This window comes from Euphorbia lathyris, chromosome 7 (assembly GCF_963576675.1).
Source record: "Euphorbia lathyris chromosome 7, ddEupLath1.1, whole genome shotgun sequence".
Taxonomy (NCBI): domain Eukaryota; kingdom Viridiplantae; phylum Streptophyta; class Magnoliopsida; order Malpighiales; family Euphorbiaceae; genus Euphorbia; species Euphorbia lathyris.
Window position 1 is genome coordinate 47948546 of NC_088916.1, and position 26875 is coordinate 47975420.

The 26875-nt window shown below is 36.8% G+C and overlaps 1 protein-coding gene across 1 annotated transcript; it reads right to left on the reverse strand.

Annotated features, from left to right (window-relative positions):
- Window positions 1-1778: 1778 nt before the first annotated feature.
- On the reverse strand, window positions 1779-25934 carry LOC136235522 (protein DCL, chloroplastic). Its single transcript, XM_066025235.1, has 3 exons — window positions 25575-25934; window positions 22181-22295; window positions 1779-7077 (listed from the first exon to the last, which is right to left on the reverse strand). The coding sequence occupies exons 1-3, from the start codon at window positions 25874-25876 to the stop codon at window positions 6910-6912; spliced, it is 585 nt and encodes a 194-aa protein (XP_065881307.1). The 5' UTR covers window positions 25877-25934; the 3' UTR covers window positions 1779-6909.
- Window positions 25935-26875: the final 941 nt, after the last annotated feature.

A 26875-nucleotide genomic window follows, 5' to 3' on the forward strand; every position in this document is an offset into this window, starting at 1 on the left:
GAGCGAAGGGTTTCATTCAGGAGGATTCATTATGGAAGCCAAATGAGTCTTTGTTTGGGACCCATCAAGTTCAGTTGGCACACTCTTGACAGCTGAAGGTACCTCTAGAGGAGGGCATTCGAACTTTAAAGCAAAAGTTGTAAAGTTTGTGGAAGCAGAAGCCTTCCCAGATCCTTTTCCTAATGGGCAAAGACGAGTTATCAATAGTTCACGAAGAGAATATTAGTAGGAGTACCTACACCCAACAATAAAAATAAAAGAAATATAAGGTGAAGGAAAAAGTAAGGTCACCTTCTTTTAATTTCTTGAAGCCTCTATCCTCATTGTAAAGGATTTTACCTTTCCTATTAAGAAGAGCCATAGGGAGGTCGAATCATGTCTAACATATCTAAATAGGACCACTACTTAGAATAATCAAACAAAATGGTAAGCCCCACTTCCTCCTTAGAGGTAAGCTTTTTTGTAGGTTTCCAAGTCGACACTATAAGGAGCCTCATTCCATTTGGCCTCGAAGGAATAACCCTGAGCATAAGGACCTTCACGGATCGAGGGATTAGTCTTCAGCCAAAACAACTTTAGCTTAAAGTCCTTGATACTCCGAACCTTCTTTGTTAGGAAGCCCCTTCGGTTACAGTGTGTCTGCCAGTATAATCATGCCATCAATACCCTTCTTCATATGGTGCCGGTAAAACCGAAATAGATAATAAGCTCCAACAACCAAGTGTTTAGGGAAATCTGACAAGGACATAGGCCGTACTTATTCATAACATTCTCGACACCTTTGGGCAAGGGAAAACACATGTCCCACTTTAGGAACTGTTTGAACATCCTTAGGTCACCTTGAGGAGAATCAAAAGCCCTCTGATTTTCTGTTATTAGTCGAATGGTCATTTTCTCCTACTCTAGAAATCCAACCACCATATCTATTAAATCTTAGACAGTCAAGGTAGATGGTTGTGCGTAAACATTCAAAATCACTTGCTTGGGTTTCTTAAGTACCCTCTGATGAGTGTCGAATTCACCAAAAATAAAATACCTACTCTTGGAACTAGAAAACTGTAGTAAATGTGGAGTAGGGTCGAATCCACAGAGACTGGTCGAATTATAACTTTTTGAAACTAACAATTAAAAGTAAAGAGGGGGGGTTTGCTTTGTGGAAGGAATTGAATATAAGATAACAAGTAAAAATTAAATATCAATGATTAAATAAATGAGAAATATGTATGAGACAGATTCTAGCCAGAGGTTAGGTTCGAGTCTTGAATTGAACAAATTGATCATTGATCACGGAAAAGATATGTTTCAGCCATTCAAATAAATTAGCTAGTTATTAAAAAGCATTAACAACTAATCTCTTCTTACAATTTAGATAATCAGGAAACGTTCACTAATTACCTATATTTAATCAAACAGTTCTAAACAAGCTTTAGAATTTAATTTGATTGAAAACATTAAATATAAAAGAGATGTTAATTCTACTCAACAATCACACAAGCGGGATTATTTAGAGCATATCAATCTCAATTCACAACATAGGTTAAAAGTTTGTCCACAATCAACTATGTTATTTGCTAATTGTATCAGATGATTTAAACGATTACGTATTTAAACATCTAATTAGCAAAACGATTGCAAGTAAATAATTAAATCAAGGATTCAATTAAATCACGCAATACGAATAAGAACAGAATGGAAATCAATTACTTGAAATTGATGAAAAAGATGAAGTACATAATGATCTCACAATTCCATTGTTCAAGACCTAAATCCTCTAGCTAGAAGTTGGAATTTAGTTCACCATGGAAGAGAGAATAAAACGTCAAAGATGAAGAAGCTTGAAGAAGGATGATGTTGCTGGAAGAAAAAGATGTCGATGAAAGATGATAATCCTTGATTCTCTGTTTGTCTTTTAAAACGTAAAATCCCCACTCTTCCCACTCTTCCCAATCTTCCCTGTTGTTCTCCCAGGAGAAAACTAAATAACTACTTATAAAAATCTAATAATAATAAAAAATTCTATATAGAATTAAACTCTCATTAGGATTCTGTAATTTGAAATCCTAATAGAATTAAATCCTATAATAATGTATTGATATAATTAAAATTAATAATGAAAATTACAAATAGTAAAAATCATGAAATAAAAGTCTTCCAATGATAATCTAACTCTTAAATTCGGACTGGTCCTTACCCATGAGCATGGGTTAGGACAAATGAGCTTTTTAGTGAATAATTTCCTTCTTCAGTATAGCCTAAGCCATGGGCATGGGTTAGGTCCTGACAGATTTCTCCAATTTCACTTTAAATTCCATAAGATTAGCATTTTAATCTCCAATTTGAATTGAATCTCCAAAAACATCTATAAAACACAAAACAAGATAAATAAGCACTAATAAAGTAAAACTAACATTAAACTAAAGAGAATTAAAATATAAAGATGTACATAAATATGGACACATCACCCTCTCTATAAGATTTTGGGTTTCCTTGGAGGAAGAAACTTTATAGGGTTTTGAGGATTAGGAGGCTTGGTAAAAAGGGAAGAATAGGAAGAAGAAGATTCTTGAGAGTGTTCAGAAACAAGACAAAGTTTTTTAAAAATTTTGCGGACTAAACCTCCATGTAGCTCCAAAAAAAAAGGAAAGAAGGAAGAAAGGGAGACTTACAAGAGCACAAAAAAGCATGAAGGAAGACAATGCAAGAAGAAGCAACTGAAAATACTCTCCAAATTTATATACCTAATTTAATAAAAAAAAAAACACAAGAGGCGTCAGATTAATAATGACACCATACTCCTAAGGTAGCATTGAAAAACTCAAATTAGGTAATTAATGCTCCTAAAAACAGCAACAGTCAAAGGAAACATGATAAGAAAAAAACTGAGACTCAAGTCACGTGGCAAGTTAGTAGGGTCTACAAACGTCAGATGACATCTCATTATCGTGACCTAAAAAGATCATCTTCATAGGATTTGGTAAATGTCAAAACAAACCGCTAAAGAACTTCGCACAAGGGTCTCTAATGAGGGACATTTGATACCATATCATAAAAAGAAAAGCTACACGTGGACTAATGAAGGATATTTTCTCAAAAGGCATAACTGTCAATACACGTGTTCCAATCACAACAAGACTCAAACACACGCCATCATTCCCCCATATTACTTTGAGACTTACGGAATGAGAAAGCATGCCAAAAGGTACCTGTAGTACGTGTACCACTCCAACATCGTCACGTCGAAACCTACTAAAATATAGAATACCTTGATAAACTGTTTTAAAAGTGCACATCAACATCATAAGATACACACAATTTTCTTATCGCTCCTTTTTAATAAAACTTCAATGTTTTAGTATCTTTACTGACTTCAACATCGGAATGGAGACACCGGGCTTTGGCCCCTCTTTTAACCTTTTGCTCATCTCATTTAAGGTTCTCAAAGCAGTCTACCAGCCTATCTTGGAAGCTGAAGACATCAATAGATAGTATTATAAGAATGTAGAGTATCCAAAGCAATATAGTGTGCGTCTGAGAAGACTAAGTCAAATTCCTAAATGAGAAGTAAGTCTCATAGCTCCAAGGAGAAGTGTTTGTCTGTGTGTGTTGTCTTGCAATAACTTCATCATTTCCTATTGTATTTACTCTCATTCTTGTGTTGCTTTCTTTCTCTTTTTCTTTTTTCTAAGGCTCGATCTCCAAGAAATGTGACTATTTCAATTTTGAATAAATTCAAATTTAGAAAAGAAAAAAGGGTTGGTGCTAGCAGGTGAATAAAATCATTTTTAATGATTTTGCTTTCAAGTGCTGCTAGATTTTCTTGTGTTGTTTTTCACCTCACTCCACAAACTATAATTCTATAGAATTAATAACAAAATAAACTTTGCATATGTTCTTTTCTTTTTACTTGATCATCTCATATAAATATCTATTACTTTCTAAAAATAATTTTTATTTAATCATTCAACTCGTGTTCCTTCCTATAATATGCAAAGCCATGTTCCCATCTTCATAATTTTAAGGTTTTATGTCAAAATCGTATTAGAAAAATGATGATTTTATCAAATCAATGGCCGATCCTAGATAGGAGTGTTTCAATGTTATTAAAATGCTCAATTAAAATTTGTTGAGTGTTTATCTTTAAAAATAAAAAGTTTAATAAAGTTTTATTATCAACCATGTTCCAGACCAAATAAAAAAAAACACTATTGTTGGGAGTCTAGGCTTCAAGAATCCTCTGCTGCGCCACAAACATTGACCTTTCTTCCTATGATTTAGGTCTTGTACTGTTTTAGGTTATGGGGCCCATTGAAAATGTATCACAACCCTTCAAACAATAAGCAAGACCGACCATGATCTATCAAATTAGCTTTCATTCTCTTTTACACATTTATTTATTTTTTAAATAATAAGTTTTATTAACTTAAATTAGACGAAAGAATATTGCTAAAAAATGATAGTGGACATTTCCACTCATCCAAACAGACATAGAATTGACTGGTTTTGCTAAAGCATGGAAAGCCGAATTCACTTGAACATTTAATAAAAGAGATAGAGCACAACTCTAAATCTCATAATAAAGGAATACAATCAAAAATAAAATCAATGGTTAATGATTAGAAAAATCAATATAAAATCCGGTCAAAAACATATTTATTTTATCCACATTCCAAATATGACTTCACAAGTATGAAAGTTGTGTTATATATATATATATATATATATATAATGTGACCAGAAAGAAATTACTCTCTCCATTCCTTTATATAAATCATTCTAGCAAAATAGTAACTTTTAGTTTAGTTTTTTGTTCCAAATATTAATTTTTTTATATTGGTATATATATTTTTTAATATTCCAATGTTTATTCCCCAATAATGACATGAGATAGAATTATTTTTAGTTAACCAGTATATTTCTTAATTTGTGTAAAATACCCTAAAATGACTTATATAAGGGAACGAAGGAAATATAAAAACCTTAAAATAAGTAACCGCTTTTTAAAATAAATAAATTAGATTAAATCCACGAAAACCAAACCTTAGAAGAATGGTTTTTGTCATTTGAGTTTTGCATTAATGATTGTTACTAGTACTTAAAGAGCATGTGTTATATCGTATTGGTGTAATGGACTGGGGAGAGGAGTCCCATTGCCACATCGATTTGTTAGATCCAGCTGGGAAGAGGACTATCCACTCCACTCCACTCCACCCTTTCATATAAAGTCTCTGTCTAATCATCATGTTTGTCCCGTAATCATAATATCTTACATTGCACAACTTTCTCAGAACCATGTTTACCACTTCTGCTGTTATTATTGATTTTATAAGGGAGGGAGTTGACTTTATTGCTTTTTATTCTATTAATTTTAATACCATTTCATCGAAATGTAAACAAAACTTACGTATTAAAAGTATATTATATACTAGCCAGCGATACTCTAAAGTTTGGACATTACTTCCACATTAATGAACCAAAACTCTGTTGACTTATTGTTACAATATTTTCTTTTCTCTTAATACACTAAATTAGAGAGTCTTGTACCTGTCCAAATTATCTTATTGGCCCCTCAACTTCGGCCCTCTGAATTTAACTACAATTACCTATTGATCCATTAAATTTAATCAAATGATCTATTGACCCCTAAAGTTGTTATTATGATCTGTTAGCACAAAGCTATGCATGTTTTAATTAATTAGACCACATTTGATTTCGTCTAGCAACAAAAAGAACTGGTCAGATCAGGTCTGCTGGCTGGGTCTTGACTTGAGAAGTGAACAATTAATTAATTAATTAATGTTGCGACACCTGTCATGAAATGGGGATGGCAAAGCCCCGTGATGAACATCAGAAGCATAAAACAAGAGCAGTTTATGGCTGCTTCCTGCAGAGTGTTACAGTCTCAGTCAGAGAGTTTCTGCTCTGCCCATTGGTTAATAGCCAATGCAATTGTAGATGACATAACTTAGGCAGATAAGAATGTTTATGATGCACCACAGTACACTGTCACCATTTGCACACTACCATGCGTGCTTTGACTACTCTTAATGCACACACATCTGCAACTCTTAATGCACACTATGTTCATACTTCAGACTAGGGCAATGATACCTACCTACCTACAGTTTTTGCCCAATAGAAACCCACCTCCAGCTACGATTTTCCTTTGACTATTTTGACTCCCTTAAGTCCCCATCAACCACAAACCTTTAAAAAAAATTACTTCTATACTTGCTTATTCAATATTCATAACTAGACAATATGCATTTTTTTTCTTGTATACAATAGTTTTATCACTAAAGTTAAAGCTTTGAATAACAAGGACTATCAACAACCTGATGTTACACTGAAGGCCAAATGGTCAGACATTGCATACAGCCAAACAAACTCAAATTTGAAGTCAAACCACAACTAAAAGAAAGAAACATCATGTGGGCTCTGATATTTCTTGACAATTATCAGACCTTTTTTTAATAGTATAGTTAATTGTTTGGCCTGTGAACCTCATCTATACTTTGCATTCTTTTTTCTATACCACGTGTTTTTCTATGGATGTGAAAATAAAGTTGTTGGCATGTATGATACAAGAAAATTTAGCTATCTTGGGTTTCTCACAAACAATTATAATGCCGGAAAAGATGATATTTGCTGCCTAATGATCACAAACCAAAGCCAACAAAGAGACATGCAAGTCAACATAGTAGAATTTCAGTTTAATCATTTTCAAACCAAAGCCAACAAGGATTTAACTACTGCATTGACAATTAGAATGTATAGATGCCACCAAAACCAGTTGACATTTTCATACGGACCCTGACCACATGTAAATATTATAACATTGTCTCGTTCATTTCTTGCAATGACAAAATTATAACTGAATTCCAAATTAAACATCAGTGTTAAAGAATTTGATTAACTGCCACGCTTAAAATGTTCTCGAATGAATTTATCAGAATATGCTGGGTACTTATCTCGAATGTATGCTCGCAGGCATTTCTGATAAGAAAAGTCTATCCATCCACCATCAGTTCTTACAACAAACAGGCATCTTGAGTTTCTAAACTGTGGGTGACGATCAACCTTGACCAAAGAACAATCATATGAACAGTTAGTTTCCTCATACATCAACAGAAATAGGTAATTAGTTGACATGCATTCACACATTACAGTGCACTAACATGCAAACAAGACAAAGATGAAAAATAATCTAGTGATTACAGCTGAAAATTTTAACAACAAAAATGCCTGTCATCAGCTATGTTCACACAAATGCATGCTACCAAAATAAGAGCATTGCATCCCATGTGACAAAGATGATTGAGGATAGAAGCATATTGTTAAAAATCTTTTATTATTTATACGTTGACCATATAGCCTTCAGACTTTCCATGAAGAAAATGAACAAAAATTGTGAGACAAATGCATCTTCTTATCCTGGCGCTTCACTACAGTCAAATATTTAAAATGGGGAAAACAATGTCTGTAATAGGAAACTTCAGAAAGCTAAGAACCGGCACAGTTCCTGTAAAAATATTAAAAGTGACCTGTGAAAAAAGATTGGCAGATCTCACACTATTGCTTGAGACCAATAACCAATTGCACTAGTTTGCATCAATCCTGCTACAAAAGTTTTAAATCTCATTGGTGTACAGGTCTTACTAGTGCTCAAAAATTGATGCAGCAAAATCTTTTGAGAAAAAGAAGACTAACTGTTATGGAAAGAGATCAAGTTTATTTTACTATTATTTAGGCAGATTTTGCTTTATCATATTATTTAGGCAGATTTACTTTATCATGATTATTTAGGCAATATTATCTTTTAGCAATTAGCAGTAATATCTTATTTAGACAGTTATAGTAGTATTTTATTTTAGGAAAAGTTATCCTAGTTATTTTCCTAAATAGTAGTTTTCCTAAGTAAGAACTCTTTCCTATTGTAATGTCTTTACGTCTCCTATAAGAGGCAGTATCTTTTCAATAAGAAATCAATCATTAACCTTGAGAAAAATTCAGAATTAGGGAGTTAGGGTGATCTCTTACAAATCACCAAATTGAGCTTCAAGGATAGGAGATTCGAAGAACATGAAAAGCAAGGGAAATCAAGGATTTTCTTGTGAAAAGACATGCGACGAGATCCTATTCGCGAGCCCATAACACTTACCATGTATCCTAAGAAAGTGAGTAAATGAACTATTGCTATTCAACATAATCATAATTCAAAACAGAATAATGAACCATAAGTGAGTAAGAAGTAGCGTAGTTACTTCCTATTAGGATTAAGCACAATTAAAATCGAGCATGAGAAAAGATAATACACATTTAAATACACACTCTTTTTGATTGTTGCCTTGCCTCCAAACACTTTTTTCCAAAATGTCCATGCATATACCAGACATACAAAAATCAAAAGAATAGGCATAATACATAAATTAATTCTTGAATTTGTACAAAAAAAAAAAGAAGTTTAATCGCTCCCTGACCTTTCAGAATGGCATATTAGACAACTATAGTATAAAATATAACCCATTAGGCCCATGTAAATTTTGGTTAAGTAACCCTGCATGCTGACATGGAACTGCACTTAATTGTCGATGTCTAACAATGTACTTTGAAAAAGTCTGGAGAGATAACAACAATTGCAAGTTGTCATAAAGATAAAAATAAACTATTTCTTCAACTTAAGCTTTGCGGTTGAATTATTTTTTGACATTATATTAGATTATCTTAGACCAAGAGGTCTAAGAGGTTAGAATTCTAACAACTTCAGTTTATTGATTAATGTTTCTGTACAAAGAGGGTTAGCTTATATATGCTTCTACACTCTTCAAGCCTAAAAGCATAGTTGTTAGAATCGTATGAGTCGCGAGTCAATGCGACTCGTACGGTTCGATCCGATTCTTGATGATTTCGAGTTGTATCTATGGTACGACTCCAAATCATCAAGAATCGGACATGAATCGGCTGAATGGGTAGTGAATCCGCCGATTCAGTCGATTCATGACACCATTAGAAAAAAAAACTGTTAATTTTTAAAAACTAAAAAACGAGTCTGCAGAAGAACTAAAACCGTTTAATAAGCAGTTATGGAATGCAAATAGATATAGAAGACTCTTCTTTATAATTGGCGCAACGGTAAACGTTGTTGTCGTGTGACCAAGAGTCACGGGTTCGAGTCATAGGAGCAGCCTCTTGCCAAAAAAATTGGCAGGGGAAGACGTGCCCCCAGTACACCCGTGTGGTGGGACCCCTCCCTGGACCCTCGCTTAGCGGGGACGCGTAGTGCACCGGGCCGCCATAGAAGACTCTTCTTTGGACTTTATAAATTCCAAACCTTCCGTTTCTCTGTTCTTCCTTTTCGTTTTCTCTTCTCTTCTATTTATTTGTTCTTTTTCAGCTGTCCTCTATAATATTCTTTCGTTATCTTCAAGTTTCTGTCTCTAGAAGAAGAAGATGATGATTCTTTTGATGCTGATGAATTCTTTGGCAATTAGTTTTATTAGGATTGCATTAGATTTGAATTTTAACTTAAGTGCTTGGTTGATAACTGTTATGGATCCAAAGCAACCCAAACCTTTGCAAGTTTATAAACGGTTCTCACATGACAGATAGAAGAAGTTTGTTAATTAATTTTCAGTTATTTGTGTCTATATTTCAGTTTGCAGGCAGTTTCTTTGTAATAACTGTAAATAAGCAGTTTCCTTGTAATAACTGTAAACAAGCAGTTATGTGTGTTTTGGGTTGAATTAAATGCAGAGGAACAAAGGAAGAATACCTAAGTTCCATTTCATCAAGTAAAATTCAGAGATCTGAGGTTCTCTCTTTAATTGATCCTCAATATTTAGAATCATAGGTTCTAAAGGCAGAAAACCTAAGAAGAAGAAGGTAGAGTTACCTGGTTCTAGACCCATAACTAGATCACTAACTCGGGACCATAACAACTTGGTATCAGAGACGGGAGTTATGGGCGACATAAGGGGATTACAGCAACAATTCGAAGCCTTCATGGCACGATATCAGGAAGATCAAGCGAGACAAGAGGCAAATCAGGCACGACAGGAGGCTAGATTAAACGACTTGGCAAACGAGGTCGCTTCAGCTTCAACTCGTTCCGAGGGACGCTACAATGAAGAGACCAGTGCTAACAGAGGTCACAGAGATCGTGATCAGAATAGAAGTACAGGAACTTCACGCAAACCCAAAATCGAATTCCCTAAGTTCGATGGCAGCGGTGACCCACTTCCTTGGTTGAGTCGCTGCGATTACTATTTTCGCCACCAAAACATTCCGGAAGAGGAGAGGATCGGAACGGTGGCCGCACATTTGGATGGAGACGCCCAATTTTGGTTCCTGAAATTGGACAGGGACAAACTGAATTTGCAATGGGATGAATTCAAAAACCTCTGTCATCTTCGTTTTGGTCCCATATCTCATGGCAACAATTTGGGGGAATTGTCGAAATTGCGCCAGACTAGTTCTGTGGAGGCTTATCGGCGCGAACCACGAGTTTGTCTCCTACACAGGAAATTCAAATTTTTATTAGTGGGTTGCAAGAATATACAGCAGTTGAAGTCGAATTGCATGAACCTACTACCCTTACTGCAGCGATGAATTACGCCAGGTTGTATGAGCGGAGGAAGTATTGGCAACAAAAACCGATTTTTTCTTCCCAACATCAGCCTGATTCAGTTCCAGTGAAACAGGAACCCCATCCATCTGGGCATTTCAAGAAGTTATCCAAGGCAAAAATGGAAGAAAGGAGGGCCAAGAATTTGTGCTTTAATTGTGATGAACGATTCTCACCGGGACACCGATGTAAGAAATTATTTTGGATTGAAGGATTAGAGGAATCGGAATTTGAAGGGGAAGAAACAGAAGGGGTACAACCGATTGAAGAACCTAAGGTTTCCATCCACGCCATTACTGGAAACCATGATGCAGGTTAAGGGTTCTTTGAGCAATCACCCTCTCCATTTTAATTGATTCCGGCAGCACTCATAATTTTTTGGATGTAACGCTGGCAGCTTCTTTGGGTTTGAAGCCGCAAAATTGGAAGAAAAATATTGTTGTTACAGTGGCCAATGGAGAGCGGATACGGAGTACAGGTTTTTGCATTTCAATTCCCTTAATTATCGCTAAATATAAATTTTCCGTAGATTTTTAATTGTTTCCCTTGGAAGGAATTGGGGCAGTATTGGGAACTTCCTTATCAATGAGATTTGAAAAGTGGGGCCAGCAAATTGAATTTAAGGGAGAAATAAAATATTGTGCATTGGGAGGGTTTTATCTCCCGCGGATGTTTCTTGGGAGGATGTTGTTCATATGACTCAACAATTCCCTAACTTCTCGCTTGACAAGCTCGTTTTCGAGGAGGAGAGTGATGTTATGGATCCAAAGCAACCCAAACCTTTGCAAGTTTATAAACGGTTCTCACATGGCAGATAGAAGAAGTTTGTTAATTAATTTTCAGTTATTTGTGTCTATATTTCATTTTGCAGGCAGTTTCTTTGTAATAACTGTAAATAAGCAGTTTCCTTGTAATAACTGTAAACAAGCAGTTATGTGTGTTTTGGGTTGAATTAAATGCAGAGGAACAAAGGAAGAATACCTAAGTTCCATTTCATCAAGTAAAATTCAGAGATCTGAGGTTCTCTCTTTAATTGATCCTCAATATTTAGAATCATAGGTTCTAAAGGCAGAAAACCTAAGAAGAAGAAGGTAGAGTTACCTAGTTCTAGACCCATAACTAGATCACTAACTCGTGACCATAACAATAACTTAATATAAAAAGTTAAACATGGTTAATATTTTACTTTTTATAATATTTTGAATTTGATCCGAATCTTACAATTGGGTTCGATTCACGAGTCCAGATTCACAAAATGAGGATTTCGAGTCGCGAGTCGAATCTCGATTTAACAACTATGCCTAAAAGGCTTTCTCAGAGTTGTATAGAGATGATAAAACTATTCTTAAGAGTTTTTACCCACCAACTTAAGGTGCATTTGACAACAAAAGTGATACCAAAACCTCTTAGATTGAGAGGTTTTTACCCCGATTCATTAAATTTCAATGGGAGGTAGAGTCAGCCAGTATGTACTTATACATATTTCAAGTTCAAAGAGCTCGACCTGGCTGAATGTGTGAGAAAACAAAACTAAGTTGGTTCTTTCACAAGGTGATGTGTACAAGTTTACTTTGCTGCTGGATCTTCTAGAACAATTTTAAAGGTCAAGTTAGATATTAAATCTACAAAATAATTTTAATAATAAATTTATTGCGATTAACAGGATCTTTGAAGGCACTTTGAATTATGATGAACGGAAACTTCTGTCAAGAGTTCAAAATTTATAAATCATGAGACAAGTAGTTGAGAAAGAACATGGATGGCCATGCACGCTACAGAGTGACAAGCAAGTGTTACCATGCAGATCAAGTTGTTCTCTTTAATCCAACCATAATCACCTTCTAGCTTTATGTATGCAATGACATTAAACGGGCAATTGAATTCAGAATTTTAAATTGATCACAACCATTTCTTTGCACACTTCAAAATTGTTCTTCTACATTTATGGATCATAACAGAGACTCAGAGATTGCCATCTACAATAATAATTTGATTGCTCATGATACTAATTGATTCCCAGTGGTTATTCTGGAACTTGAGAAAATGAAAACCTACCAGATATTTGTGTTTTGATCAAATTGTGGTGAAGAACCACCCAACTCAAAAACTTAAACTAAACAACTTGACCCGCAAAGGCTCCAAAAACAGCTTCATAACCTCCAATACACTTAAGCACACAAATTCCCTTTGAGGTTGAAGAGCGAACAAGAAAGAATCCACTCTGCCTTCTGCTGAAATTTTATTAAACAATGTGGTTTGATAGAGTTTGAACTCTATTGTTTTTATCTAAAAGACTTTGATACCATGCCAAATGATCACTCAATCCAAAAACCTAGTGTCATTTTGCTAATCAAATAGCTTGTTCAGGATTGTCAAAAAAAAAAAAGGAATATTATGGTTGAAGTTATGAAAATTTAAATCCATGCTAAATTTAGTGCCTAAAATTATTCAAGTTCCAGCCTTTTCTTTCTTTTTTCCATGCATATGTATATGAATTCATAATTTTAAAAACAAAAGCCCAAATGAAAGACGTCTACATATAAAACTAAAATCCAAAATAATAAAATAATTTTGTTAAAGTTGAGACCGGATGAAAACCATTCTCCCCTCCTCCTCTCTGCGCATGTTAATTTCTACCGCACGGCAATCAGACCAGCATTGTTATATGGTACTGAGTGTTGGGCAGTGAAACAATGTCACATTCATAAAATGTTGGTGGCGGAGATGCGTATGTTGAGATGGATGTGTAGTCATACGAGAAAGGATCGGGTGAGTAATGAAATAATTAGGACAAAAGTAGGGGTTACATCTATTGAGGATAAAATGAGGGAAAACCGACTTAGGTGGTTTGGTCAAGTAAGACGAAGAGCGCATGATGCGCCAGTTAGGAGGACTAAAGAGTAGCAAAGGGATGTAGTGGTGAGGGGTAGGGGAAGACCTAAGCAAACTTGGAGGAGGGTGATCGAGAGTGATATGAGTTTATTGGGGATTGAGGAAAATATGGTAGTGGATAGAACAGAGTGGAGAGAGAGAATTTGTGTCGCTGACACGACTTGATTTCACGGTTTTATATGATGGTTCATGTTAGCTGACCCCGAATCATTTCGGGACTAAGGCTTTGTTGTTGTTGTTGTTGTTGTTGCTGCTTGGGGAAAGTTCAGCTTCTGTGGGTAATCTTGCAGGATTCTCTTGTGATTGAGGATGTAACCGGGCCAGAGTCTGATGAGGATAAACCTGGTGATTATGCCCTGGTCGTTGGGCAAATGTTTGTTCGAATTGGAATTTACTTCATTTTGTTCCTCCTCTACTTTCGAATGGTGAGAAACTGAAGTTTACTAATTCCAAATTGAAAGATCAAGCATACAACTGTTTAGATTATGAAGCCTTAGACAAGTTTCCTAGTTCTGGCTTGTTGGGAAAGTTTGTCAAACTTGGTCAACAAGTTTGCTTTCTAAGCAAGTTTGTCCCTCTATTTAAAGAAGTTAATGTTGGGTCCTGATGTGTAATTGTAATCTCTTCTTCTTAGTAAAAAAAAAATCCTGGCTTGGCGGCGCCCCCAGACGTAGTCAATATTATTGACGAACTGGGTAAACAATTCCCGTGTGTCTTTTATTATTTTCTGCTCTATTTTGTGTGTTTCTGCTATTATTTTTCGCAACAATTGGTATCAGAGCCAGATTGGCTATCGATTCGAAACACATACGATGGACGTAGGAAAATTGACAATCGAAAAGTTCGATGGATCGGATTACGGATTCTGGAGGATGCAGATCGAAGATTATCTTTACGGTAAAGATCTGTGGCAACCTTTGAAGGATAAACCAAAGGAGATGAAAGATGAAGAATGGAATGTTTTAGACAGGAAGGCGATGAGCGTTGTGCATTTATCTCTAGCACGGAATGTGGCGTTTCACACAGCAAAAGAGAAAACCACGAAAGGCATCCTAAAGGTTCTAGCAGACAGTGAACAAGGTTCATCTGATGCGGCGTCTGTTTAACCTAAAGATGACAGAGAGCACAGAAGTTGCTGCTCATCTAAATGACTTCAATCTCATAACAGCCCAGTTGACCTCAGTCGATATAAATTTTGATGATGAGGTAAGAGCCTTAATTTTGTTGTCTTCTCTACCTGAAAGCTGGAGCGGAGCTGTTACTGCTGTAAGTGCTTCAGCGGGGAAGGAGAAATTAAAGTTTGATGAAGTCAGAGACCTGATCATGAGCGAGGAGATTCGCAGGAGGGAATCAGGAATAGCTTCAGGTTCAGCTTTAAGTACAAACAATAACAGATCAAAATCAAGAAACTCCAATCGAGGCCGAGGGAAGTCGAGAAACAAGAGCAAGTCAAGAAAAGACAAGAGCCAAATCGAGTGCTGGAACTGTAAGCAGTATGGCCATTACTCAACTCCGTGCAAAGCACCGAAAAAGGAAAATTAGGGTGATAACTCATCCTACGTAGCAGCAGAGGAGATCAGCGATGCACTAGTATTAAGTGTCAGTAGTCCACAGGAATCATGGGTTCTGGATTCTGGAGCATCCTTTCATGCATGCCCTGACGCTGGAATTATGAATAATTACAGTGCAGGAAATTATGGACAAGTCTATCTTGCAGATGACAAGCCTATGAAGATCGTAGGTAAAGGAGATGTGCAAATCAGAACCCCGAGTGGATATAATTGGGAGCTACGAGGCGTGAGACATATTCCTGGCTTGAAGCGGAATTTGATCTCTGTGGGGCAGCTGGATGAAGAAGGCTATGACCTATCTTTCGGTCACAGAACATGGAAGATAACCAAAGGGGCTTTGGTGGTGACCAGAGGAAAGAAGGAAGGAACGTTGTATATGACTAACAACCAGGATTGTATTGCTCTTGCAGGTGCAAACAGTGATGCAGGGTTGTGGCATTGCAGACTTGGCCACATGAGCGAAAAAGGGATGAAGTGCTTGGTGTCAAAGGCTAAACTACCAGGCTTGACAACAGTTGATGTTGGTCTATGCGAAGAATGTGTACTGGAAAACAAAAAAGGGTTAGTTTTTCAAAGATTGGTAGAGAACCAAAGGCACAAAAACTAGAGTTGATACATAGTGATCTATGGGGACCAGCGCCTGTCAAATCCCTTGGTGGCGCGTCATACTACATGACCTTCATTGATGACTCTACTAGAAAGGTATGGGTTTATTTTCTAAAACATAAATACGATGCTTTTGATGTTTTTAGAAAATGGAAAGCCCTGGTAGAAACCGAAACAGGTCTTAAAGTGAAGTGTTTGAGATCTGATAATGGTGGAGAGTATGAGCTCAATGAGTTCAAAAATTATTGCGCTCTAAATGGTATTCGCATGGAAAAGACTGTAAGAGGCACTCCACAACAGAATGGAGTTGCAGAACGTATGAACAGAACCCTGAATGAGCGCGCTAGATGCATGCGACTCAAATGAGGGTTACCAAAGATGTTTTGGGCAGATGCAGTCAACACTGCTGCCTTCCTGATTAACAGAGGACCATCAGCTCCTCTAGATAATCGTATACCAGAGGAGGTATGGAGTGGTAAAGAGGTAAACTTATCATTCCTTAAAGTTTTCGGTTGTGTTTCATATGTTCACATTGATGCTACTGCTAGAAGTAAACTTGATGCAAAATCTGTGAAATGCACGTTTATTGGATATGGTGGTGATGACTTTGGTTATAGATTTTGGGATGAACAGAATCAGAAAATAGTCCGCAGTCGAGATGTCATATTTAATGAACAGATGTTGTACAAAGATAGGTTGGGTGCAGCAGATAGTGATGGTACAAGTGCTAAGGACCCTCAAGTTATTGAAGTGGATATCTCAAATTCAGGAGCAAGCAGAATTGCTCAGAATGATCCTGTAACTGTAGAGGCACAACCAAGCCAGCCAGTCGTTTATGTGAGGAGATCACAAAGGCAAACTCATGCACCGGAAAGGTACTCTCCCTCTCTACATTACCTTTTATTGACTGACAGTGGTGAGCCTGAATGTTATACAGTGGCTATACAAAGTGATCTTTCGAGCAAGTGGGAGCTTGCAATGGAAGATGAGATGAATTCTCTAATGTCCAATAACACTTGGGAACTAGTTGAGCTTCCCAAGGGTAAGAAGGCATTGCACAACAAATGGGTTTACAAAATCAAAGCAGAAGCAGATGGAAGCAAACGTTATAAGGCAAGACTGGTTGTGAAGGGGTTTCAGCAGAAGCAAGGAATTGATTATACTGATATATTTTCTCCAGTCGTGAAACTAACAACTATTAGACTAGCTTTGAGTATAGTTGCTGCAGAGAATTTATTGCTAGAGTAGATGGATGTGAAAACTGCCTTTCTTCATGGAGATCTTGAGGAAGATATATACATGAAGCAACCAGAGGGATATGTGTCTGAAAATAACAATGATCTTGTGTGCAAGCTAAAAAAGAGCTTGTATGGTTTGAAGCAAGCCCCGAGGCAGTGGTACTTGAAGTTTGATGGGTTCATGCATGACATTGATTTTGTCAAATGCAATGCGGACCATTGTTGCTATTTCAAGAAGACTGACAATGGCTTTATCATTTTGCTATTATATGTTGATGATATGTTGATAGCAGGTTCTTGTGCTGAAGAAATAAAATTTTTAAAGCAACAACTGTCTGACCAGTTTGCTATGAAGGATCTTGGAGAAGCTAAGCAGATCTTAGGCATGCGGATTAGTCGTGATAGGGTGGCAGGAAAGTTGTATCTTTCACAGGCCGAGTACATCGAAAAGGTCTTGAAGAAATTCAACATGCAAGGTGCAAAACCTGTAAGCAGTCCTATGGGTAGTCACTTCACACTATCCAAGGACTCACCCAAAAATGATGCAGAGCGTGCCTATATGGCGAAAACCCCATATGCATCTGCAATTGGTAGCATTATGTATGCAATGGTGTGTACAAGACCAGACATTGCACATGCAGTGGGAGTTGTTAGCAGGTATATGAGCAATCCGGGTAAACAACATTGGGAAGCAGTGAAATTGATCCTCAGGTACTTGCGAGGTACCACAAAGAAGGCCTTATGCTTTGAAGGTAACAAGATCATTTTGAATGGGTATGTTGATGCTGATCTTCCAAGTGATCGAGATCGGAGGAAGAGTACAACCGGGTATGTGTATACAGTAGGTGGTACTGCAATCTCTTGGGCATCCAAGCTGCAGAAGGCTGTGGCTTTGTCTACCACAGAAGCAGAATACATAGCTGTGACAGAGGCTAGTAAAGAGATGGTATGGCTTCAGAATTTCTTGTCTGAGTTGGGAAAGGTGCAGAAGAACAATACACTCTTCAGTGACAGTCAAAGTGCCATTTTCTTAGCAAAGAATCAAGCCTTTCATTCAAGAACGAAGCATATTGAGTTGAAGTATCATTACATACGACATCTCCTAGATAAGAAGACTTTGCAACTATTGAAGTTCCAGGAAGTGGAAATCCTGCAGATATGTTGACTAAGGTTGTAACCTTGGAGAAGTTGAAGCTATGCATGGCTTCAACTGGTCTTGGAACTTGAGAAGTTTTAGGAGTGGCGCCGCCGTTGTTGAAGAAAGATAAAGAGATGATTACTTGTCAGACTTCAAGTGGGAGATTGTTAGGTTATGAAGCCTTAGACAAGTTTCCTAGTTCTGGCTTGTTGGGAAAGTTTGTCAAACTTGGTTAACAAGTTTGCTTTCTAAGCAAGTTTGTCCCTCTATTTAAAGAAGTTAATGTTGGGTCCTGATGTGTAATTGTTATCTCTTCTTCTTAGTAAAAAAAAAATCCTGGCTTGGCGGCGCCCCAGACGTAGTCAATATTATTGACGAACTGGGTAAACAATTCCCGTGTGTCTTTTATTATTTTCTGCTCTATTTTGTGTGTTTCTGCTATTATTTTTCGCAACAACAACAACAACAAAGCCTTAGTCCCGAAATGATTCGGGGTCGGCTAACATGAACCATCATATGAAACCGTGCAATCAAGTCATGTCAGCGACACAAATTCTCTCCCTCCACTTGTCCTATCCACTACCATACTCTACTCAATACCTAATAAACTCATATCACTCTCGATCACCCTCCTCCAAGTTTGCTTAGGTCTACCACTACATCCCTTTGCCACTCTTTAGTCCTCCTAACCGGCGCAGCTCTTCGTCTTACATGGCCAAACCACCTTAGTCGGTTTTCCCTCATTTTATTCTCAATAGATGTAGCCCCTACTTTTGTCTTAATTATTTCATTACTCACCATATCCTTTCTCGTATGACCATACATCCATCTCAACATACGCATCTCCATCACCGACATCTTATGAATGTGACTGTGTTTCACTGCCCAACACTCCGTACCATATAACAATGCTGGTCTGATTGCCGTGCGGTAGAATTTTCCCTTCAATCTATTAGGCATGTCGGGGTCACAAAGGAAACACGTAGCACTCTTCCACTTCGCCCAACCAGATTTAATCCTATAAGCAACATCTCCATCTACTTCTCCATCCGTTTGGATAATAGATCCTAAATAACGGAAGCACTCCAAGGCCTGAACAACTCTCCCATCTAGGGTGATTGTCCCTGCCTCCCTACTCCTATCGTCGCTAAACTTACACTCCAAATATTCTGTCTTACTTCAGCTCAACTTAAAGCCTCTAGATTCTAAAATTTGTCTCCATAGTTCCAACTTCCTCTCCACACCTTCTTTCGTCTCATCAACCAACACAATATCATCTGCAAACAACATGCACCATGGTATACCATCTTGAAGTGAACTCGTTAGTTCATCCATAACGATGGCAAAAAGAAATGGGCTTAGTGCAGAACCTTGATGCACTTCAATCATAATAGGGAACTCTTCAGTCTTCCCAACACTGGTACGTACACTCGTGCATGCTCCCTCATACATGTCCTTTATGATGTCAATATATTTCCGCGAAATGTCTTTCCTTATTAAGGCCCACCAAAGTACTTCCTTTGGTACCTTATCATATGCCTTCTCCAAGTCAATGAAAACTATATGCAAATCTTTCTTCTTATTTCGATAGTGCTCCATTAATTGTCTCATTAGATGGATGGCTTCCATAATTGAAAGATCAAGCATATAATTGGAAAATGCTTTGCTGGGTAGTGTTTTGGGTGAATCACCACGATTTTTCTAGATCAAGAGTTTTGCAATGAGGAGATAGCAACAGTTTCAGTTGAAATCAGTTCATCAGGTGTGTGTTAATATCTTCTTGTTTAATTTCGATTCTGATGAAGGCAAATTACATGTTCTAGGATAAGGTCCTTTGACCTTCAATCGTAAGCCACTCATATGGCGTTAAAATAACAGGGCATATTGATTCTTGGGGGCAGTTGTTTGTCTTGTGCAGGTAGGTTACAATTGGTGTTGGTTGTTCTTAGGAGTATACAAGTTCATTGGTGTTCCTTCTTCCTAAGTCTGTGTTGAAGCTCATTGATGACAAATGCTAGAACTTCCCGTGGAAAGGGAAAAGTGTGTACGAATGGGGTTTGTTAGTTCTTGGAAAGATATGTATTCTCCTAAAAGCAGTGGTGCTTTGGGTATCAAGGATTTGGGGTTGTTGAATCAGGCTGCTATAGGCAAACTTATTTGGAATCTTGTAACTTAAAAGGTTTCTTAGGGTTGCTTGGGTGCAGGCTAATAAACTCAAAAGGTTGCGTTGTTGGGGTATTTAATTTTGAGGCCATTTGATGCTAGTTGGAGCTGGGCAGGGCTTTACAAAGTCAAGCTTTTATTCACAAGATCCTTCAAGTATATATTGGGAGATGATAGACGTTTTAGTTTTTGGTTTGATCCTTAGCTGAATGGCCATAGTTTGGTTGAGATTTTCCCTGGTCTAAATATTTCTGATGCTGACATTCCTAGAGGCAGCAAAGTGGTTAACATTTATAGGGGTGATGGTTGGAGGTTACCTGATCCTGGGGATGAGTTAACTGTTCAAGCTTGGCAGACTGTATCTCGATTTCAGATTAGTCCTGGGGTGACTGATAGGGTGGTTTGTAATCATACTTCTAAGGTACTTACTCTGTTTCTAGTACTTATAAAATGCCAGTTCATTCTCATGACTCATGAGGTTGTGTCTTGAAGGGTGGTTTGGGCAGCTCAGTCAGTTCCTCGTTTAAATTTCTTTGTGTGGTTGGCCATTGAAAACAAACTTTGCACGAAGTCTCTTATTGCAGCTTGGGCACAGTTGAATGATAAACTGTGTATTGTGTGGTCAAGCAGAGGAAACTGAGAGAAAACCGACTAAGGTGGTTTGGCCATGTGAGACGTAGAGCGCTTGATGCGCCGGTTAGGAGAACCGAAGAGTGGCAAAGGGATGTAGTGGTGAGGGGTAGGGGAAGACCTAAGCAAACTTGGAGGATGGTGATCGAGAGTGATATGAGTTTACTGGGAATTGAGGAAAATATGGTAGTGGATAGGACGGAGTGGAGGGATCGAATTTGTGTCGATGACACGACTTGATTTCACGGTTTTATATGATGGTTCATGTTAGCCGACCCCGAATCATTTCGGGACTAAGGTTTTGTTGTTGTTGTTGTTGTATTAGTGACCAAATCTGGGAAGTTATTTGTGGGAAGTGTGGGATTCCTTGGAATTTATGTTGGAGGAGTCTAGTCAGCTGGCTAAGTAGAAGGGTTATTGGCAAATCAGTAAAGGCCGCGATTAGAAGATTAGCTTTCTCTGCCTGTGTTTATTGTGTTTCGAGGACGAGAAACAAGCTGCTCTTTGATCAGATTCCGACTCAGCAAGAGTTAATTGTTAGACAATTTTGTTGTAGTGTGAAGATGAGGTTATGCAGGGTTAATAATAATAGTATTCTCTTGGCTAATTGGAATTAGTTAGCCCTGTGTTCTGTATTCTTGTTCTCTTCAAAATGACCAAAAAACTGATTAAACATATAAAACCTGCACCCTAGAACATCGATCCAATTTGATAAACTTCAATAGTATGTTGATTTTTTCAGTTAATATATCTAATATTTCTCCATAAGGCACCATCCAAAATTGATCTCCAACACTTGTCAGCACACACAATAATGAAAATAAAAAAGAAGAAAAAACAATAAACAGAAGCCAAAACCTTATAATGCACAATGGTACATCTACCACATATAAAATTTCCCGAGCACTACAAAGAATGTTATGCACAATAAGGGATCTCTATGATGCTATGATTAAGGCATGTTCTTTTCAGTGGGAAGCAAGTAAACCAATCTACAGTCATTTGTTTGAACAATTATATTGTTCATGGAATCCTTTTTCTTAGTGTGAACTACTGCCCATGACAAAAACTATAATCAACTGAGAAAAGAATAATGAATAACAACAACAAAGCCTTAGTCCCAAAATGATTCGGGGTCGGCTAAGAAAAGAATAATGAATATCACACGTTAATGCTCACAAGGACAGAAAGAAAAATGAAAAATTGCATTCAAACTTAGTTTTGATCAGGAGAAGGCCGGAAAGACAACTCTAATTCTATGTAATTGCGGCTTAGTCAATCACTAATAAATCCAATATAAAGAATGCAAAAATCTGTTTACCATTATAGAGTCGAGCCCTGATCCAATTTTATCATCAGAATTTGGATGATAAGAAAGAAGCTTCTCGACCACAATTTTTTCATCTTCAATTGTTAGACGTTCTCCATCCAAGTACCTGGGTCCAACAGAATTAGCCGAATGAAATTGAATTTCTCAGTCTCTAAATTAACAACTAAATGCAAAAATCAACTAAATATAGATAAACTTTTCCTTTTTGCAATTTGGCATAGGCCATCCTGAAACATGCAAGCATATGTAATGGGGAAAGAGTAAGTCAAATGCACATTGATATATTTAACAAGTTAAGAGACATCCTGCAGTACATACTTCATCCCATAAATGGCAGGTTTCACTACCATTTTCCCATACATAAACATGCACATCAAATTGGATAAGTGACCATTGTAATTGGGGGGACATTGTCTCTGATTCTTTACATCCTTTGAGCTCAACTGTCATTCAAGCACAAATAAAAATGAGGAGCCATGCATTCATTGATCTGACATCATGTCCACTTAGAAACGAGGTTAGAAGTAAAACAGAAATTTACTGAAAACATATATGGGATGAACCCCAATATGTTGACGTGTTAGCTTCCTCTTTCAAGAAATTTATAAAGACTAACTATAACCTTATTCAATTTCTAATTCATGTCCTATGAATATGAATCAAGATAATTAGATTGTTGGCTTCCAATATTGAGTAAAGCTTCTGTTAGACAAATAGGGAAACTATGTTCTATCAATTAATCAACACCTACACACATATATAATAGTAATAATAATAGTAATAGTAATAAAAGCTACTCTACACAAGCAAATAAAATTTTTACAGTTCACAGCAGTCCCCTAGCCCATATCTTAATCATTCCAGCTTGTTATGGATACTATTTGAACTAGATAAGATATCTAGTCTAGTTTGTCCTCAGAATCAATCTTATGCCTCTTAGCCTGTGTGCACAGCTTAAGTGCTAGCCCTATCTCAGTATCTCCCTTCCCCCATTCTCAGCTCGTCATTGATACTAATTCGAACTAGAAAGGATATCTTATCCAGCTTGGCCCCAGAATCAACCTTATACCTCGTAGCCTGTGTGAACAGCTCAAGCGCTAGCACTATCTCCCTTCACTTAGGCAGGCTTTGGAGACCCTTAGCCGGTAGGGCCCATGCACCTAGACCTATAGGCTATATAGTATCTAGCCAGAAGTTGCAGGAAATTATGCATGCATATGGACCACCCATGACTTTAACCCACAACCCCGAGGATATAAAGGAGGCTTTAAAACCATGTAGAGAAAATTGGCTATACTGTTTTCTAATTATCTCTATTTTTTTAAAAATTAAGTGTCAATTCTTTCCATGGGCTTAATAAATGTTATATTATATGCATGCTGATATAAAGTTGATTCTCACCTATCACATGTATACAGTATACATATATAGAAAGCTATTCATATAATAAAGAAAGACTATAACAGCTCATAACATCTCCACATGGTTGTTGACGAATAATATTCATTTTAATATGCATGGCACTGTAAAAAGATGAAAAACAAGACAGGGGAAGCTTGCCTACATTCTGATGATCTTTTTTATTTTACTGTCGGGTTAAAATCTCAAGAAAACTACCTCAGAGTTTCTATTTGTGAAAAGTAACTCCCTCTAGTCATTCACCACAATGTAATCTTTCAAGGACTATGCTTTCTGGTTGTCATTTCTTTCAGTGGCTAAGAAAATGGATTGGATCAGTGAAAACAGACACGCAGTTCTGGTATGAAATAGAAACTGTCATAGACCATGTAATACACTAGGAATACATGTGATACCATATAGATTAAGAGACTCCATTGATATATTTGTATCATTGATTGGGATACCATATATATGAAAGCTCTACTTTCAGTTCCAAAGAAGATCTTAGAACCAGCATAAGAACATTGAGGAAACGAAACATGGAAATTTATGTTTGTATCATTATCCATGCAATAAGGGGCATACGTTCAGATTTACATCAGGCCTATATTCAAATGAACATGAATCGAATTTCCAATGGAAGAATTCCAAATTAAAAGTCTAGAAACCAAAACCCCAAATGAATAGTTTAACGACAGCTATCAACTAAGGTAAATGACATATAGCAGAAAGACCTTTTACCAGCTTGAATCTACCCAGCCAAAATGATTAAGACCATATAAATATTTGAAACTCAAAAGTTAGGTTAGCTAAATAGACCAAGGATATTGCAATCTTGGAGCTAAATCAAGGAAAGAAGAATAAGATGGATTTGGAGATATTTTTGGAAGAAATAGAAACTGATGCCACCATCTTAAGTATAGCCTAAAATTTCCAATTGCCTTATCAATCACAACCACCAGAAGAAATAAACCAAAGGCAAAAAAGAAAGGCACAATGCAGCATTAAGCTTACATCATAAATATAAATATAAATACAAATATATGATGTTGCAAAGCTGATATAAAACAAATAAATACAAAATAAACATACTGCAAATGCTTGAAATGGAGGAAGCAAGCATTCCTCAATCACAAATTCATAGACCACCTTTGCTAAGTTTATGCACATAGAGTGAGTAAGCATTAAAAACGAAAAAAGTAATTTATGCAGCATGTGTTTTCATTTTATACGTTTATGCAGCATGTGGAGGCAGAATCCAGTATCTTAGAAAATTATACTTATTGGCCGTTTGGTAAAGAGCTTTTTGGAGGGAAATTAGAGGTTTGAGCCACCTAAGAGGTTTTGACTAGTCAAACATCTAATAGTGGTGTTTGGTGAGGAGAGTTTTGGAATAGGTTATTGGTATAAAAAAACTAATTTTGAAAAAGGGTTTTAGGAGCTTTTTCAATTAGTTTATTGTTCCATCTCTTTTGAATGAAAATTAGTATCTTCTAACCCCAAATAAAAGGGTTACCATGTACTTATTTATCATTTTACAGCTATTAGTAATTTTTAAGAAACAGCTAACTAAAAAGCTAATTGGCTAACAGCGCCATTATCTGAAGTTGATTTGTAAAAGGAAAGCCAACTCTGGGTTTCAAAATACAAAAAGTAAAAGCTATTGGGTTCTCTTTCCTTAGTAGCGGCAGGGAATGCTACTTCTCCTCCCTAGCTTTATTCAATAAAAGAAAATAGAAGAAGAAACAACAATTCAATTTCTCCGCAGCTTTTCCTACTGCCTCGTTATCCTGAGAATACCAGAAAAATAACTTTCAACGCAACAGAAACAAGAAATTGGGGTCACGGGACAACAACAAAATTAATTCAAATTAAGCAGCGAAATTTGAATATTTGAAAATGCAGTAAACAAGCAAATAATTAACTGAGCTGTAAGAAATGCTGAATCTGCAAAAGTTTAAGCCGAGTATAAAACAGGAAAAACCTGTCAGAGTGAAGAATTTCTTTAGTAAGGGAAGTAATGGACTCTATATCATTGAGAATCTCGTCTTCTTTATCTTTCCACTTCCGATAATCAGGATCATCCCATCTCGGATACTTGAGCGAGTCCCGAGCACTCGACACTGCAGTGGTTTTTTTCACGGCAGATACTTCCTCCTCGAGCCGGGAAGACTCAGCAGTTGTGCTCCACGGACGACGAAGCGGAATGATTCCAGCGGGGAAACGATAGTAGTGAAGCCGGAGACGCGTGAGAGGAACCCCCCTAAGAAACAAAGCTGCGGCCATTTTCGTTGGAGTGAACTAGTGCACGGCAGGGAAGGGTCTAGAGGCTATCGCTGTGAGTTTCTGGCAAATATTAATGAAGTAATAGTAAAATCTAAGTGGCTTCTCAGTTACTTTTTTTTCCAAAAACATCTTGGAATTTGAAGTAAGTTCATCCAATGATAAAAATAAAGTAAAATTTACTTTGTCAAAAGCAAAATAAGTATAGCTTAAGACGTAAAATCTATCTTCTTTCAAAGTTACAAGATAACATGCAAAAACATCCCCAAAGTTGTCGCCAAAAGCAAATAGTATAGTAACATTTGCAAGTTAGTATCATTTTTATATCTTTAATGTTCAAAAATAAGGCTGTAAAATCAGCCGAGCCGGTCATGAGTGGTTCGGTGGTCAGTTTGATAAAAGCTCAACTTGATTCGGCTCGATTTATAAACGAGTCGATCGTGAACACGATTTAGAGGCTCAATTCGTAAATAAATTGAGTTTGAACACGAAAAAGTTAGGCTCGAAAGCTCACGAGCAAACTCAGTTATAAGCTCGTGAACAAGTTCATGAATAAGCTCGACTATAATGTTCACGAACAACCTTGATAGAGGCTTGTGATATCGAATATTATTTATATTTAATAATTATAATTTGTTGTATAGCTTATTCCAACATTCTTTTATTTGATATTATAGTAAAATATATATTAGATTTGGAGGATATAGAAGGAATTTAGAATTGACTTTTCCTCTTCACACTTCTCTTTTCATTTCCACATCCATCTTCTCGCACTACTTTTTATTTGATGATTAAAAATATATTTTTAGTGTGTATGTATATAAAATTGTATTGTTTCATTTGCTAAGCATGATATTGTTTTATTTGATATTATTTCATTCGCGAACATAATAAATGAGCTTGTTCATGAACATGCTTAACGAGTTGCTTTCGAGCAAAACTCGTGAATAAAATAAATGAACAGCTCACAAGATAAGCTCGTGAACAAGATATAAACAATTT